The sequence below is a fragment of the Zootoca vivipara genome, chromosome 1 (genome assembly GCF_963506605.1).
Source record: "Zootoca vivipara chromosome 1, rZooViv1.1, whole genome shotgun sequence".
NCBI lineage: Eukaryota > Metazoa > Chordata > Lepidosauria > Squamata > Lacertidae > Zootoca > Zootoca vivipara.
The window spans coordinates 81,112,810-81,131,269 of record NC_083276.1 but is presented as its reverse complement, the minus strand read 5'-3'; the positions used below and the strand labels follow the sequence as shown (position 1 = coordinate 81,131,269).

The 18,460-nt window shown below is 45.8% G+C and overlaps 1 protein-coding gene across 1 annotated transcript; it reads left to right on the top strand.

The window, feature by feature from the left end:
- The first annotated feature begins 3,949 nt into the window (after positions 1-3,949).
- Positions 3,950-17,789, top strand: LOC118089523 (B-lymphocyte antigen CD20-like). The gene is made up of 6 exons (XM_060282862.1): positions 3,950-4,077; positions 6,655-6,775; positions 10,405-10,524; positions 12,506-12,562; positions 15,843-16,043; positions 17,706-17,789. Exons 1-6 carry the CDS (start codon positions 4,043-4,045, stop codon positions 17,787-17,789), a joined length of 618 nt encoding a protein of 205 aa, XP_060138845.1. The 5' UTR covers positions 3,950-4,042.
- Positions 17,790-18,460: the final 671 nt, after the last annotated feature.

The window sequence follows — 18,460 nt, the reverse complement described above, 5'->3', positions numbered from 1 at the left end:
GGAGCTGGGACCGAGCAATGGGAGCACACTCCGTCACAGGGATTCGAACCGCCGACCTTCTGATCAGCAAGCCCTAGGCTCAGTGGTTTAACCACAGCGCCACCTGGGTAACTACAGGGTAGGTAAAGGTAAAAGGTAAAGGACCCCTGGACGGTTAAGTCCAGTCAAAGGCGACTATGGGGTACGGCGCTCATCTCGCTTTCAGGCCGAGGGAGCTGGTGTTTGTCCACAGACAGCTTTCCAGGTACAGTTAAACCGTGTAACATCTTTCCTCCCTAACGGCCTGCACTAAAAAGTGTGTCTTTTATCTGACATGAAACCATATACAGCAGTCTCTCGCATAGAGGCGGGTCACTTTCCCTTGCTCAATTCCTAACTGAACATGCAGGATTGAAAAGTATTATTAGTATTTATTAAATTTATATACCGCCCCTCACTTGAAGATCTCCTTGACATGGTGCGCCAAAGGTGAAATGCCCTTTGGTGTTGCTCTGCTAGGGCTGACCCACCACCCATGATGGAACCTTTTTTTATGCTGGGGGGGGGGGGAGAAAGCACCAGTGCTGGGAACATGCCCTGTGCCAGCAGCATAAATCCCTGCCCACACTCCCTTCTTGGCTTGCTCAGCACCAGCATCGCCACTGTGTGGCAGTACTGCTTCACTCATGCCACACATAGGTCTGGCGGGGGTAACCACATCCCTAGAAGTGGCACCTTCTCTTTCAGCTGAGAGCCTGTCTTGTTATCTACATTATCTGCACAACAGAGGTGGCTGTGATCAATGTTTTCTACTTGGAAGACCTACAGTACTGTTCAGTCCCTGTTATGGGAATTTGAGGTGCAGTAGAACTGAGGAGTGGAAGGGACCCAGGTGGCGCTGTGGGCTAAACCACTGAGCCTAGGGCTTGCTGATCAGAAGGTGAATCCCTGTGACAGGGTGAGCTCCCGTTGCTTGGTCCCAGCTCCTGCCAACCTAGCAGTTCGAAAGCATGTCAAAGTGCAAGTAGATAAATAGGTACCGCTACAGCGGGAAGGTAAACAGCGTTTCCATGTGCTGCTCTGGTTTGCCAGAAGCGGCTTTGTCATGCTGGCCACATGACCTGGAAGCTATACGCTGGCTCCCTCGGCCAATAATGCAAGATGAGAGCGCAACCCCAGAGTCGGTCACGACTGGACCTAATGGTCAGGGGTCCCTTTACCCTTTACCTATAATGCTGGGCACCCTCTCTTGTTTAGATGCATACAATAAATAGCATGCGCACACCGACAAGTTACATTCCACGAGAAGAAAATTCATTTTCTGGGTTCAAAGCATCTAGTGCAAATGCACTACAGTGGTACCTTGGTTCTCAAACTTAATCCATTTCGGAAATCCATTCCAAAACCAAAGTGTTCCAAAACCAAGGTGCGCTTTCCCATAGAAAGTAATGCAAAAGGGATCCATCCGTTCCAGACTTTTAAAAACAACCCCTAAAACGGCAAGTTAAAATGACTTTTACTATCCAATGAGACCATTGATCCATAAAATGAAAGCAATAATATTACTGCAGTTGCACAATCCAGTCAGTAACTGAACTGGGTTCCACACACTCACAAAAACAAAAAACAAAAAATCCGCAAAAACAAAAACGCAAAATAAATTGCAAAAACAGACAGACCTGGGTGTAACACTCAAATTGGAAGTGTCAGGGCCATCTTAAGCGCCCCTGGCACCGTGGTGCGCCGGATCCCTCCGGCGCCCTCCCGCCCCGTTTCCCAGGGCGGGTGGGCGCAGTGCACAGCGTGGCCGCCACAGGCGCTGCTGCGCGGCGGGCGGGCGGGCAGGCACAGCGCGGTTGCCGTGGGCGCAGCTGCGCGGCGGGCCGGCGGGCGGGCGCAGCATGCGGCGCCCTCCTGGCAGGCCGGCACCGTGGTGCCCTGCGCCACCCAGCCTGGCCATAGGGCCGGCCCTGGGAAGTGTGGCACTCAAATTGGAAGTGTAACACTCAAAACAGAGCACTTTCGGCTTCTGAAAAAGGTTCGCAAACCAGAACACTTCCGGATTTGCAGTGTTTGGGTTCCAAGTTGTTTGAGTACTAAGGCATTTGAGAACCAAGGTACCACTGTACCTACTGAATTCCAGTTATAGCGACTTGTTGGACTCCTGTTGCTCAGTCTGACATTCTCTCTCTCATGCTAGGAACTATATGACATTTCTACTACCTGGGTGGTATATCAGGTTTCTCCAAACTACAGTCTAGCATGCCAACAAGCCCAAAGCCTGGGCCTCTCTCCCTTCTCCTTCAACTTGAAAAAAGCTTTCCATATTTCTTTTACTCTGATTCCTTTCCTCCCATTGGCGGGTGGGTGCTTGCCATAAGGCACTTAAAGCAGCAAGATGCAACATAGTCTACTAATAATGAAGAAGTAATGTGATGAAATGCCAGAAATAAAATAAAAAGCACCCTAGCACAGTGCATGAATCTCCCTTCTTTCCACCAGAAACGGTGCAGGTTGGAATATTCTTGGGGGCTTTATGGGTTGCTCATACAAAGTCACGAACAGGATATTCGAACCAGGCAATGTTACACAAAATGCCACCACAAAAAATAAACAGATGTGTGGGCCTTGTAGAACGATTCATGGGAGCAGTGAACAAGCCAGATAGGTATGGATGTTCAGAGGTCAACATTGCAGGTGGTGCGGATGAGATCCTAGTGTGGAATTGCCATACTGCGTTCACTTTTTTACGGTGCGCCCATAAGGTGCTGTTGCTCTGTATTTTCCTTTTGCTTCTTTCATTTATCTCAAACCACAGAAAGTCTAGTTTTTTCAGAAGATAGGCACTGAAGTATGGGGAAAGTGAACCTATCACTGTTCTTCATACATTCCTTATGATATTTGTGGTGAGCACCATTTTATGACCCTGGTTTTGTTTTGTTTTAAATTATAGTATAGTCTTATAATGCTATATATAGCATTATAGTCGTTTGGTGTTGTAGCATTATACCTGTTTTGAAGTCCTGAAAATAATTTTGCACCACACAGTAATAGCTCACACTACTCTAATGGGTAATAATGGTTATTTAAAGTTATACAGATGAGAGCATGGAAATGGAAATGGAAATGAAGTTGAAGAACAAACTTATTATTCTGTAACAAAAATGCAATTGCCTGCAAGCCATTAATTTCCTTTCCATTCAGAATTCCCTTTTCAGATAAAAATAACTGAGTGGTGCTATCTTTCTTCTAATTCTTAAAATACCTCATTTTGGAGTCCATGGTACACGTCTCTGCCCTGCTCTGCCTTGCCAACATTCTGAGTCCTCAATTATGGTAAAACAGTTTTTGCTTCCTCTGCGCCAGTTCTATGTTCCTGGAGCTAATGTGAACTTATACAGATTCATCTTCCAGGGACTACAAAGAGAAAACTCTCTTCTCTGGGCAGAGTCTAATAAAAGGAATAATATACAAGCATCCTTTCTCATCAGTAAGCCGTTACTCTAACCTATAAGCCTCATAAATGGCAGCTGCTGTGGGAGAAGCAAGACCCTCTTGGAGTGTTAATGCTGTAAGCCTCAGAAAGACACCACAGTCTCCCTTGTGCCTCATTTCCAAAGGGAAACATGGACCATGGCTAAGACTGCTTGGAACCCCCTGGAATCTTGCACCACCGGGAGATTGGGGGTGTCATGCAACACCCCTCAGAGGTTGGGTTGTCCTGGGGAGATCTTGGCACTTGCAAGCTAGATGGGGTATTTAGGGCGCTACTGAAAACACGTTGTGTTTCACCTCGTCAAATGCCTTTTCTTTCGGTTTCTAGAAACCGAAATTCTCTTATTTGCTTGCTGACATTTCTCAGAAATCAGGTGACCACCTATAACCACAACATAATTGGCTATGCGCTAGCTAAGGGGAGGAAGCTAAGTCTGAAAAGGATATAGCTGCGTTCTTCAGGCCTGTTCTTCATTCTTCTGCTGTTCCCAAACACAGTATCCCTTTCACCACAGCCACCTGTTTTCTTTAAGTCCTTCTCAGTCAGCTCGAAGCAGAAGTGCCATCTATGCAGACTACACCTGGCTCTCCTTTCTATCCACGGTAAGAATGTTTGGGCAAGCAAGGGTGACTCCACATTGATACATCAAATGCAGCTGCATAGGCAGTGTCAGAGATGGTGATAATGATGATATATTAATTTAATGCCAATATAGGCTTCCAAGTGGATCACAAGTGTTCTGTATTGGATTAAAAGTCTGAATCCTATTCCTGTTTTCTTGGAAGTAAGTACGGTAAGTGGGTTTGAGAGTGTTGCTCTCAAATAACTATACAGTTATTTTGTATCATTACAACAGAACAATACAGTTGCGCTGCTGTTCTAGAAAGCAAAATAATGCTTTTTCTGAATCTTTAGTGCTATAAAACACACACAGTTTGAAATGGATCAATGTGTTCTCAGACAGCTTCTTTTCTGCAACTAGGAGAAAAGGGCTGACTTGTTTTTATCTCATAAAATGCTGTCGCTTCCTATATCGAAAGCTATAGGGTGTCACTTTTTAAATGCTAGGAAGTATAAGGAGGAAATGAGCAGGAAGCGATTTTGATGAGCTGGAAGAATGGTACAGCTTCAGAAGGCCTTGGGAGTGTGGAAGACAAAGGAGGTGGGACATTGCTCCTGCTTTTCAGTCTCTCTGCAACTTTGGATGCAATTGACCATGGTTTCTTCCTTAGACAGAAATCGGGTCCTCCCTAACAAGAGGGCACGTGTGGCAGTGGGACCTGGCAATCAGGCCTTGTGTTGTGGGTGGGAACTTTGGAGCAGCCACAACGCCCTAATGTGATGAAGTTTCAAGAATCCATGTCCTGGAGGGCTGATTTATTCAGTTACTTGGGCTAGATCGCACATGATGCTAAGTGTGCTATAGAGGAGGGCTCCAGAAAAATGTGTGTCTGCCTGTCCCACGTGACGTTATTGCTGCATTTGGAAAGTGTGCCTCCTCTGTTGCATTTGCTGCCCCTCCATCACATGGTGAAAAGAACAGCAGCCATTGCTGGCCATTTCTTCCATCATTAAAAGGGACATTACAAATGGGTAACCATTTTTTTTTTTAAAAAAAACTTTCTTATTAGTGTTGCTGCAACATATTTCATGGTCAAACAATCTGGAAGGAAGAAGGACTTTGCCAAAGTTTATATATGCATTATCATGTGGGGCAATGTGGAGACATGTTCCTAGCTGAATATGACTTAGCACAAAGAGCCCCTTATATCTTCATCTGACTTATGTTAGGCAGGTGCACACTTCTCAAAAGTCCATGCTTTGTTGCAACAAAACGCAAGTCTTAGCTTGTCATGTAGTCCAAAACCAAGCTTGCGGTTTGTTTCTCTTCAAACAAACCACAAGTCATAAACTGAGATTTATTCTGACTTATCCCTCATTGTTTGTGGGGAGGGGGGGGAACAAACCATGAGTCTGGGTTTAGACATAACAACAAGCCAAGTCTTGGGTGAATGGGATACCAGTCAAAGCGATCAGGAGACCACTATTTAACCGCTGCACATGTCCCTGAGCTTCCTCTTTTGGGCTCAGTGCATTGGAACACCCGCCTACCTCTCCCTGTTTTAGGACCTTGCTATGCCGTCATGTGTTGCCTGTCGTTGGGACAGGGGCACAGCAGGAATTTCCCCCACTTGGCTGATTGGCTGGTGCCATTTGGGTTTTGCCTGCCACGTAGCAAATTGTCACAACTTGTAAGGTTGCGGATAGGCTCTGGTTCAGGTGATAGGGGTGGCAGGACGACGAGCCATCCCTATGCGTTGGGTATTCCTTTAAGAAGGAATCAAAGGACTCGTGGTTGGTCTCCCCATGCGGGGTTGTGCCCTGAGCCTGAGTTCAGGGCTCATCTGGGTGGAGGCCTAGCAGGACTCCTGCTTGCCACTGTCCCAGGGCTGACTTATGGTTGGTGCCCAGAGTCAGCGCTGCCTGCAGGGCTGCAGGTAGCTAGTCGAACCAGAGCCTATGCAACCACTCACTTGATTTGTAATCAGTAAAGTTGTGGCCTAAATTCTGACAAAAACCAAACCAAAATTTGAGTCCTGTCTGAATTTATTTCTAGGCCAGGTTAAAGGGTCTCCACACGCAAATAGGAATTGGGACAGCAATGTCTTACAGTGGCTCTGGTCCCACGATAGACCGTTTACAGTGAATTTATTTCACAGGAAGCTGGGTGGGAACAGATGGTGTATCTGCTAGAGGAAAGTTAGCGGTGTGTACTTAGAGAACCACCCACAAAGTTGTGGTGCAGCCTTAACAGAGCATATGATTAACTTAAAAATGTGCTAAGCTTTGGCTAGACTAATCCATCCCCTTGATGCCAGAAGGCAGGTGAAAGGGTGGCATATATTTCACTCCTCAGCAGCATGCTGTAATACAATTGCACTGGAATATATGATATCAAGAAGCTTTTAAAACTGCTTTCATGTGGCCTCAAGCTGTCCACCTGTTGGTATAAGTGCTTTTGCTAGGCTGTCTCGTTTAATTTTACATTTTAATAACTTTATGGCCATTGAATCTGAGCGGAGGCAATGCCTAAGCAGCAACAAAGAGGCCTGCTGCCGAAAGGATTGAAGTGCATGCAACACTGCACCCATCATTTCTCAACATTGATTTATCTGCAGAATGGATCAATACAGTCTGGCTCCACAAGCACCTTACCCTGGCAACGTTGTAGTGGTTGTCCCTCCAAACAATGCTGGTGCAGGACAGAAGAAACTCCCAAAGGAAGCTGATGCTCTGGGGGTAAGATTGCATTTTCCCTAAACACCTGTATGCTTGGGGCTAAGCTAAGGGGAAGGATGTGGCATATCACAGAAATACACACACACACACACACACACACACACACACACACAATCTCAGGAACATAAGAAGCTGCCTTGCACTGTGTCTATTGATCCATCAGGCTCAGTATTGTCTACAAAGAGTGGCAGTAGCTCTCCAGTCTTTTCCAGCCCTGACTGGAGCTGCTGGGGGATTGAGCCTGGGACTTCCATCAGGCAGTGTTTGAGCTCTACCAGTGAGCTATGACTCTTCCTTTTAGGATTCACCGTCTTGGGCCAGTATACGGTCTACAAAATGGTATGCTAACCAAGGAACTAGTAGTTCCATCAAGGGCAGAAGGATTCCCAGCAATTTTTTTTCTCAATTTTGGTTTCCCCATAGCAGAGGGTGCTATGACAAGTACTTGTTTTATTTTTGTATCTGTGTGGGATCCCTGGGCCTGTTTAGCACCATCCTTCTTCTCTTAGGGCGGATCTATACTCTAAACCAGGCACCCCCAAACTGCGGCCCTCCAGATGTTTTAGCCTACAACTCCCATGATCCCTAGCTAACAGGACCAGTGGTCAGGGAAGATGGGAACTGTAGTCCAAAACATCTGGAGGGCCGAAGTTTGGGGATGCCTGCTAAACGCTAACACTAAAAACGAGTTTCAGAGTGGTTCTGATAACCATATAACCATATAGCCAGTGCTTTTTTTCTGGGGGGATGCAGGGTTGCGCATACCCCTAAACATTTTGAGAATCTTCGTACTTTTGTCCATTTACTGCATTTATTTTCCCCGATTTCAACTATAAAATGGTGATATTCTTGAGTCAAAATGAGAGTACCCCTAAACATTTTAAAAGAAAAAATAAGCACCGTGTATAACCATATGGGGACCCAGGTGGCGCTGTGGTTAAACCACTGAGCCTAGGGCTTGCTGATCAGAAGGTTGGCGGTTCGAATCCCTGTGACGGGGTGAGCTCCCATTGCTTGGTCCCAGCTCCTGCCAACCTAGCAAAATGCAAGTAGATAAATAGGAACCGCTACAGCGGGAAGGTAAACGGCGTTTCCATGTGCTGCTCTGGTTTGCCAGAAGCGGCTTTGTCATGCTGGCCACATGACCTGGAAGCTATACGCCGGCTCCCTCGGCCAATAATGCGAGATGAGCGTGCAACCCCAGAGTTGGTCACGACTGGACCTAATGGTCAGGGGTCCCTTTACCTTTACCTTTATAACCATATGAGGGACGCGGGTGGCGCTGTGGTCTAAACCACAGAGCCTAGGCTTGCCAATTGGAAGACGGGATGAGCTCCCATTGCTCGGTCCCTGCTTCTGCCAGCCTAGCAGTTTGAAAGCATTATCAATTTTAATAAGAGAAAAACAGCTACCAGATTTTTAGAAGACATCTGAAGGCAGCCCTGTTTAGGTTATTAATGTTTAATAGATTATTTTATTTCATTTTTCTGTTGGAGACCACCCAGAGTGGCTGGGTAGGCCCAGCCAGACAGGCGGGGTATAAATAATAAATAATAAATTATTATTATTATTATTATTATTATTATTATTATTATTATTATTATTTGTATACTGCCTTTCTATCATACAATACTCAAAGTTGTTTACAAGCTGAAGAAACAGAATCTAATGCAATAAAAAACAACCTTATAACAATCTAATGCAATACAAGAATGTGATAATAAAACATAGCTTTAAAATAAGCAATCAAATAATGTAACGTTCAACAATCATTAAAATAGTGAAGAATAATATCAGCATATGAAAATTAAACAGAAACCCACTCTTAACATTTATAAGAAATAATTTCAAAACTACAGTCAATAAAACAACAGCAAGCCACAGTGCATAAAACAATACAATACAAATTGAAAAACAGACACTGTAGGGTGGGGCAAGGCAGGTGGAAGAAGGCCTTGCCTGATGGAGTCTCTCCCCTCACTGTTCTTCCTCCAGGACCAGCTCCCTTATGAGGACTCCCAGGGCCAGGGGGTGGGGCAAGGTCCGCAACTGGACCTAATGGTCAGGGGTCCCTTTACCTTTTACTTTATAGCCATATGACATTCTTTTTAAACATTAATAATGTGTTATTAAAATGTGATACCAGAGGGCACTGCAGAGCTAGGTAAAGGAAAAAGGACCCCTGACCCTTTGGTCCAGTCGTAGAAGACTCTGGGGTTACGGCGCTCATCTCGCGTTATTGGCCGAGGGAGCCGGCATACAGCTTCCGGGTGATGTGGCCAGCATGACAAAGCCGCTTCTGGTGAACCAGAGCAGCACACGAAAATGCCGTTTACATTCCCGCTGTAGCGGTACCTATTTATCTACTTGCATTTTGACGTGCTTTCGAACTGCTAGGTTGGCAGGAGCTGGGACCGAGCAATGGGAGCACACTCCATCACAGGGATTCGAACCGCCGACCTTCTGATCAGCAAGCTCTAGGCCAGGGGTCCCCAGACTAAGGCCCATGGGCCGCATACGGCCCGAAGGCCTCTTTTATCCGGCCCGCAACGACCCCTGCCACCCGCTCTTACCGGCGTGACGGCGCGCTTCCAGCTCGGGGGAAAGTGTCGAAAATCGTTTGTGTGCATGTGTATGGGCCTTTCCCAACCCAGAAGTGCACCGGAAATAACGTCATTTCCGGTGCACTTCTGGGTCGGGAGGCCCATGGGCATGCGCACAAACGATTTTCGATGCTTTTTTACCAACCCGGAAGCACGCTGTGTGTGTGTGTGTGTGCGCATGCGCACGGGCGCACACTCCCCTGCCCTCCGGCCCGCCACGCAATTGGCGCGGGGGGCACTGGCCCGAAGCAGGGTAAGTTTGGGGACCCCTGCTCTAGGCTCTGTGGTTTAACCCACAGCGCCACCCGCAGAGCTACCCCCTTCCAAAAACCACGTAGACCTTGTGGAAAAGGAAACATATTCATGTTTAAATTAAAGTGAACTAAATGTTTAATAACATTTAAAATGTGAGTGTAGATCCACCCTTAAATGGATTGCAATTTTCCTCCTGCTGACTGCAGATAAGGTCCGCACTCCAAGTCTCAGTCTCAATCTCAATCCAGAACACTCTTACAGGAGACTTTACTTTTTCTTTCTGAAGCTGGCAGAAGAGTATAAATCAATTTTTAAGAAACAATGGGTTCTCTTTCTGGTGAGAAAGCTTTGTAGTGATGTGTCACTTTAGTATATTTAACTGTATGATTAATCAATTCGAACTCTCATGTGTGTTGTGCTGAGATTTAAAGACAATTTCATTTCATTAAGGTTATTTAGATTCTGGTGTGTGTTGTAATTGAGAATGGGGGGGAAATGAACACTGAATATGCCCTTCCCTTTGAAACATTGCGTGGCAGCTTTCGTTTATTAAATTATATGTATTCTCACAGTTCCATCAATGTGGAAAGGTTTCTCCCCGCTGTTCTATACTGTATAGTCATTTGTGATTTTATGATAGTGCTGTGGTTTTGAGGAGGACAATACGGATTATATGAGGCTTGTGAAGTTCAGTTAATAGTGTGTGTATGATGTGGTCTCTAAGCCAGCTGTTTTATTTAATCTTTTTCTAATTTTCTCATCTTCCTAAAGGCTATGCAGTTGGTTATTGCTCTGATACATCTTGGTCTTGGAGCCATCTTGCTCTTTTCATCAAAGGAATGTGACACAAAGATCATGACTGCCTGGTATCCCTTCTGGGGGGCTGCCCTTGTAAGTAGAATAAATAGTATTGTTGTTGATTCGTGGCAATATCATGTTTTCTTGGAGAGAGTGTGGCTATAAAATAGTGTTGTCTGTGTCAGATTCCTTTTGGGGGACAAATCATTCAGGGTTCCTCCAAGTGATTATTTACTGAGCATTCATCCTGATTTGCTTATGCCAGGGGTTTTCCAACTTTCTGTTTCCAGGGCCTACTTGAAGATGGCTATAAACTATTGAGGTCTACCATTCAGAAAACCATTCACAAGATGGCGGCCGATACAGGGAGAGCTTGGCATAATCAGCAGTTACCATGGGCATAGCCAAAGGGGGGCAGGGAGGGGCAGCTGCCCCCCATCAATAAAAATGCATAGCTGAGCTTCTCCCCCCTCCCAACAAAAGACCTGTCCACCCCCCTAACAAAAATCCCTGCTACACCCATGGCAGTTACTGACATTTTCTACTGATATCAGATCCATCTTTGGAAATTGCTGCATTCTTTGCCACAGCCTTGTGGCAAGCAGTTCCATAGGTCATCTTTCCTCAAGATCAGTACATACATTAGCTCTGGAGGTGCAGATTTTTCTTATTCATGGGCTTTTTTCTGATATACTCCTCTTTCTGATATACTTCTCCCTTCACACACCCCTGTGTGACCCTCAAAGCATTTTATCCATCTCCTGTAATATATTCTCCTGTTCTCCTTTCGCACTCCATTTGTACCTGATTCCCCCTGTTTCTTTCATCCCCAACCCTTTAACACCCAATTCTTCCACCTGTAACAGTTTCCCCTTTTTATGCCCTTCCTTTCTATTCTCAGTTATTCTCAACAATGATTTATTTCATTCTTTTACTGTATTTCCTTCAACTGGCTGTTTCTCCATAGAAGAGAGAGGCCCTCATGAAAGTGGACCAAGACCCGCTGGTGGGTCCCAGACCGATGTTTGAGAAACACTGGCACACACAAATGGTTAAATCATATCTGTTCTTTACCAGAATCCTTCGATAACAATGACAAACCCAGGTTCACCCTGATTTGCTTGCAGAGTGTTTACATGTCTTCCTGCTAGTCATTTGTTCATCCCAAACATTTCGCTGCATTCATTTCTTCATCAGTTTCCAAACAGCAAAATTGGGTACAGCGGTACCTCTGGTTAAGAACTTAATTCGTTCCGGAGGTCCATTCTTAACCTGAAACTGTTCTTAACCTGAAGCACCACTTTAGCTAATGGGGCCTCCTGCGGCTGCCGTGTCACCAGAGCACAATTTCTGTTCTCATCCTGAAGCAAAGTTCTTAACCCGAGGTACTATTTCTGGGTTAGCGGAGTCTGTAACCTGAAGTGTATGTAACCTGAAGCGTTTGTAACCTGAGGTACCACTGTATCGCACTAGGCAGCACAGCCTCTTAATCCACTTTAAACACACAAACCTAAAAGTTCTGGTATGCAATGGAATCACTCCCACAAAATACTGACAGCCTGGAGGCATCCTCTGTGCCCCATCTGTTAATTAGGTATACCAATGCCTTTGCCTCACAGGACTGTCATAAGACTCAATGAAAAATTGAGGTAAAGCCCTTTGAAAAGTATAGCTTGATTAATAATAAGGAAATTTTCATATTGCTAAAAGAAAATGAAAAAAGAGATGTTATGAGGGTAGATCTTTTTTAAATGATTTTGTCCCAGAATGGTATAAAACCAGGTCACACTTTCCACCATTCCAAACACATTCCTTTTCCTCTGCAACCTTTTGTGCAAAGTGAATATTTACCAGGGTATTGCGAAGCATGCTGCGAGTTACTTCTGAGTAGGCATACATAGGATTGTGTTGCACTTGACTCAAAATTGGGTGGAAAGGGAGTGTCGAATGGTATTAAATATGTAGAAATGTCTAAATGGAGGGTGATTTTTGTTTGTTTCTTTGTTTTAAAGAGCCTGATAATGTAAGTAACATACGTCTTACTGTCTACTGTTTTCGGTTTTTCTCTCTCCAGTTCTTAATTTCAGGATGCCTTTCATCAGCAGCGGCAAGAAAATCAGTTGCAGGTCTGGTAGGTTGATGTGACTTAACCCTGATGTGTTTTTAATTGTTAAAACAACCAACAATCTAGGACTATCGGGTACCGTTTGTTTACATAGCCCAGAATTAGGTAAACTTTTTTGACCTGGGAAGCCAGATCTTTGTCACCTGCATCCAGCCAACCATGACAACCGCCCATCAATCATCTCACACCCAAAAGATGTCGGTTGATTGACAGTTGGCTGGTCACACCCATCTCTCAAAGTTGGGCTACAGGTGTGGGGGAAGATAGCAAGCAGGATTGAACTCTGCACGCAGCTCTGGGATGGGTTCAATCCTGCTTTCTGCAGGCTGTGGGTATGCAAGGGAACTCCCTGCAGGGAATTCCCCCACACAACCAAATCGAGCTCCTTTTTCTCAGGGATCGATTGCACATACTAGTCCCTCACACGTAATTAATGCATGCAGCCAAACCAAGCAGGATTGGGTGGGGAACCCACCCTTTAGATGATGTCAAACGCTATTCCGACTGATTGACAGATGGCTGTGGTTTACAGGAAATGGCCCCATGAGCCAAAATGGAGCCTCTGGTGGAGCAAGATTAAAAGGATATGTATAGACACATTTCTTTTCTCTCAGGTCAAATAGATTTTTCAGGTAGGTAAAAGATAAAAATATTTTTATTTATTTGCATTTTTTACAGATATTTGCAAAATCTGTTTGCTGGATGCAAAATTGATAGATGTATCCATCATACCAGCAACAGTCTCTCTTTCAAATTGCTTTCAACTTTTAATGGGGGTTAACAGATTGCCTCTCGCTTGCTGTCACTGGTTCAAACCCGGCTCCACCATTAATCTCACTGTGTAGCATTGGAAATAATAATTTAAAAAAATTAAAAGTTGTCCAGTAGCACCTTATAGACCAACTAAGTTTGTTCTGCTATAAGCTTTCATGTGCATGCACACTTCTTCCTAACCAGCTTCGATTCAAATTAAGAATGACCTAACTGTGCTGTAAACTGGTAATGTGTGCACTGCCTAAAACAGATTGAGCATCTGGAAAGTAATCTCATCTAAAGAAAAAAAGAAAAAGAGTTGTGTCTTAAGTTTTACAGTGGACCCATTGAAATGGATGTACAGTGGTACCTCAGTTTACGAACTTAATCTGTTCCGGAAGTCCGTTGTTAAACCGAAACTGCTCTTAAACTGAGGCACACTTTCCGTAATGAGATCTCCCACCGTCAGTGCCCTTCCACCGTTCGGATTCCGTTCTTAGACCAAGGTAAAGTTCGCAAACCGGGACACTACTTCCGGTTTTGTGGAGTTTGTAAACTGTATCCTTTGTAAACAGGACTGTTCTTAAACCAAGATACCACTGTACCTAAGTTATCTGTGTCCATTAATTTCAGTGAGTCTACTCTGAGTATGACTAATGCTGGATACGAACCAAATATTTTTTGTGGCACCTTGAAGATTCACAAATTTATTGTGTGGCATAATTTTTTGTGGACTAAATCACTGACATCCTATGGCAGCTGAATCCCACGGCCAATGCATAAAGCATCACAGCTTTTCCACACATTCCTCTGGCGGCTTGGTGGCTGCTTTGACTAGGTTAATTTATACTACCTAGTTGTTCCCTACACTTGCCCTGTTTTTGTGTGCATGAAGTGCTATGTTACTGAAACCTCCTATAACTCTGTAACCCTGAATCTCCCTCATTATGCATTTCTGCTGGGTCTTTGTTGTTCTGAAAGCCGCTTAGATAAGGGACAGTACCGTGCTTCCCCCTTTTTAATACGTAGTCATAAAGTAAGCCATGGCAGGGTTTTTAATCATTTGAGAAATGTAAGACATACCCCGAAAATAAGCCATACTTCCGTGATGTGCGGAGCAAGACCACCAAGCGCCCCAGCCAGCTAGCGGGACCCAGCACGCCGGCTGCAACAGGAGGAGGAAGCCTGCCTGGTTGGGTCGGTGTCTGGAAGCGGCGGCAGCTGCTGCAGCGCCGATAAAGCATGCAGCAGTGCCGCACGGAGCACCGAGGGCACAAGCCAGCAGGACCCAGCTCCTGCAATGCCGGCCATGGCAGGAGGAAGAAGCCTGCCAGGTCGGGTTGGCGCTTGGAAGCGGCGGCGGCTGCAGCGCTGACAAAGCGCGAAGCAGCGCCGCACTCTCTCTGTGTGTGCGTGTCCGTCTCTCTCTGTGTGTGTGTGCGCGGCGTCCCTCTCTCTCAGCGTGCGTCTCTCTCTCTCTCTCTCTCTCTGTGCGTCTTTTTCTCTCCCCCGTTTGCGAGTATGTCTCTCTCTGTATGTTTGTGATCGTGTCTCCCCCCCCCCCCCGACAGAGAAAAGGTGCCGCGCAGGTTCCTCTTTGGCTCGTCATTCAGCCTCCCCGGCCTCCTCGCCGAGAGCTGACACCACTCCTCTCCCCCTCCTTTCCTTTCCCCCTCCCTTCCCTTCCGTCAGTTGGGGTTGCGCGTGCCAGAGGCGCAGGCCCAAGCCTCGTCCCCCTCGCGCTTCCCTCACGAGCATCTCGGAGCGGGGCGGGTCCCAGTCTCCCTCCTCATTCCCCGGCCGGCGTGAGAGAGCCCAGGGAGCAGCCTCTATACCTCTGCGCACGCACACACCCGGCCGCTGCCGCCTCTGAAGCCATGGCGGCGAGTGCCAAGCCAAAGCAGGAGGAGAAGCACCTGAAGCTGCTGAGGGAGATGAGCAGCCTCCCACCCAACCGCAAGTGCTTCGGCTGCGACCAGTGCAGTCCCACCTACACCAACATGACGGTGGGCAGCTTCGTGTATACCTCCTCCTCCGGCATCCTACGAGGTTTAAATCTACCTCACAGAGTGAAGTTCCCACCCCGTGTGCACGTCTGTCTCCGAGGCAGGTGGCCATCCAGCCTCTGCTTAGAAGCCTCCAAGGAAAGAGAGCCCTTGACTCAGGATGGGGAGGAGGCGAAAGGGAGAGAATAGAAGAGGCAGAAAATGCGCGTGGAAGAGAGCGCCAAGCGTCCTGAGCCAGTGGGACCCAGTTGTACCGGCACTTTAAAAAAAAAAGACACCCCCTGAAAATAAGCCACCGTGTGTTTTTTTGAGGAAAAAAAGTTGTAAGACGGTGTCTTAAAAAAGGGGAAACACGGTATGTAGGGTGCCTCATTCTTACCAGAATCAATCCCCTCCCTCATGCTCCCATAGTCAGAGCCGGCAAAGGTGAGGGTCAAGTTTTGTTCCCGAGATCATTCTCCCCGTCTCACCCATATCCCCACCCAACCCATAAATTAATTAAGCAAAACTTTTTCTTTCTCTTCCAGGAAGCATTCAGTTACCTCTTTAACACTCTTAGTTGCCTCGGTGCACTCGCTGGAACGGGTGTTTTGGTGGCTGATGTAATAAAAAATACAGGGAGAAACTATTCCGAAGTTAAGAAGACATCTCCCTTTTTATCCAACTATTTTCCTCAACAATTTCCTAATATTCCAGACTATTGCAAGACCACCGGGGCATATGAACTGGTAAGTTCCTGGATTCCATACAAGGCTGGTTCCAGGTTTAAGGGGACCCTAGCTAAGGTGTTCTTTGGTGGTTCCCTTTCTCTATTAGTTGGCCCTCAGGCTTACGTCACTGTGGCAACAGCATGCCAACCAATGCCATGCCTATAAATTTCCCAGAGTCCCTCACAACAATGCCAAGGCAGGAAATCCAGCCACCTAGAGTTACTAGGAGTGGTAGGCCAGAATATTTTAAAGGGATGAGACAGGTAGCAGCAGAGCACCAAGTTCTGTTCATATGGTGGTGAAGGTGGGCTAGAGAGGAGGGCCTGAGAAAATGATTGTAGGGAGGTAAGGAGGGGAGCGGGATAGAGCTCATCTCCTCGCTGCTGCTGCTGCAGCAGCAGCAGCAATGTTGAAAATACCAATTCCCTTTTCACCCTCTGCATTACGTATATTTGAATGGGATAGACTGTGTGGTGACAAATGTGGCTACCCATCACATCCAGTTTGGCCCTGTGTCTCAATCCTTTAAGTGCCTGGGGAGAGAGGCTGGCCTCTACAGCTTTACACAGCACTACACAAGTCCTAAGGGCCACTGGTGACTCATCCTGCCCTCTCTTTGCCCCTCCTGCATCCGGTCCCACTGATCTTCTCGCCCTCCTCCTCCTCACACATTCTCCTCTCCCCATTATTCCTTTCTCTTTGATACAGATACACCAGCACCAAGCAAGGTAGTTGAACTTAAACAGACCACCAAACATACACAGAGTTGAAAAAGGCAGGATGGAGAGAAAGGCAACACCACTCTTGTGGCATAGCTCTCCTTCTAGGGTTGAGACTTTTGCAAGCGGAGATTTATGACTGATGTCAGTCATAAATGATTGATGTCATTTATGACTTGCTGGATGTCAAGCAAGTCAAAAACCTAATATTAAGGCTCATCCACACTTCTGTTTGCCCCTCAGCTTTCCCCTGGGAGAGCACACTCTTTACCGCTGAATAGGAACAAGTGGCAATCAGATTTTAAACGGAGTGCTGTTTGCTCCAATTAAGCAGTAAAGAGAAAGTTTTCCCAGGAAAAACAGTGGGGCAAACGAGAAAGCACTCAGACCCATGCCTAGAAAGCACAGGACAAGCGGAAAACCTCCTGGGCCCATGCTTTCTAGCCATGGGATAATCCACAGAAGCATGAATAAGCCCTTGATTGGACAAAATGTAGACTATATTGTTATAGGACTGTTATTCTGAGCTCTGAAAGTGACTTAATCTTAAGTTTCTTGTGTTGTACAGTGGTGCCTCGCTTAACAAATGTCCTGTAGGACGCTTAACAAAAGGATTTTTTTAGCGGAGGTTGCCTCGCTAGACAAATTCGTTTTACGAAAAATTCGTCTAGCGAATTACGGTTTCCCATAGGAATGCACTGAAATTCAATTAATGCATTCCTATGGGCAAAAAAATAAATAAAAATTCAATGCATTCTTATGGGATTCGCTAGATGAATTTTTCGTTATAAGAATTGACCTGTGGAACGAATTAAATTCGTCTAGCGAGGCACCACTGTATTCTCCTGCACAGAGCTTCTTGTGTGAGTGTCACCCTAAAGCTGAGAATGAGAGTGTTCTCCTTGCATTAATGTTTGATAGTTACTGATATTTTTAACTGGCCAGTTGTTGTTTTTTGCAGGGAATTCTGTGTGTGATGCTTTTCTTCTCTTTCCTCGAAGTTATAGCTGCTGCTTCAGTTCTCGAGAACAAGGTGAGGATCTAGTAGCTCATAATATAAGCAAATATGTGACAGAGTATTCCGCCTCCCGCCCTTTTGTTGTATGAACATATATTTAGTGGTATGCTAAGTGGCCTGCAAAACAAGACTGGCTTGCTAGGCTAATTAGGCTGAATTCACACATTCATTTTATTCACCTGATGACTTTAGTCTCCCATGATGGCATGTAGGTATGAAATGGTTATCATCACAGAACATGGAACAAGTGGGGCTTCCATACCATCTGTTGGAAGCCACCCAGAGTGGCTGGGGAAATCCAGCCAGATGGGCGAGGTAACAACAACAACAACAACAACAACAACAACAACAACAACAGTTGTTGTTGTTGTTGTTGCTGCTGCTGTTGTTTGTTAGAGCCCCTACAACACAATGCAAAGCTGGCATGAGGGTGTTTTCATACGTGGGGTTAAACAGGGGAGGACTTCAGACTTGCAGGATCTATGTTGTTGTTTTAATGTAATTCCAAGATCTAGCACACAGAGCCAGGTACAAAAGACTGAGAATTAAAGCCATCATTCTGAACCCAAGAGTTTGTTTTGAGTAGCAGAAGCTGCTTTCACAGTCCTTCCCCATATAAGAATTATATGTCACCGGAGGGGGGCATATCTTATTATTCAAAAAGTGAAGTCCTATTCATGTGGAGGAAGCTTAAAGGG

Excerpts from the sequence above, each read along its gene's own strand:
- LOC118089523 (XM_060282862.1), top strand. The coding sequence starts at position 4,043 with ATGCAGACTACACCTGGCTCTCCTTTCTATCCACG. Across the intron at positions 12,563-15,842 it reads GAAAATCAGTTGCAGGTCTG|GAAGCATTCAGTTACCTCTT; the intron begins GTAGGTTGATGT and ends TTTCTCTTCCAG. Across the intron at positions 16,044-17,705 it reads CCACCGGGGCATATGAACTG|GGAATTCTGTGTGTGATGCT; the intron begins GTAAGTTCCTGG and ends TGTTTTTTGCAG.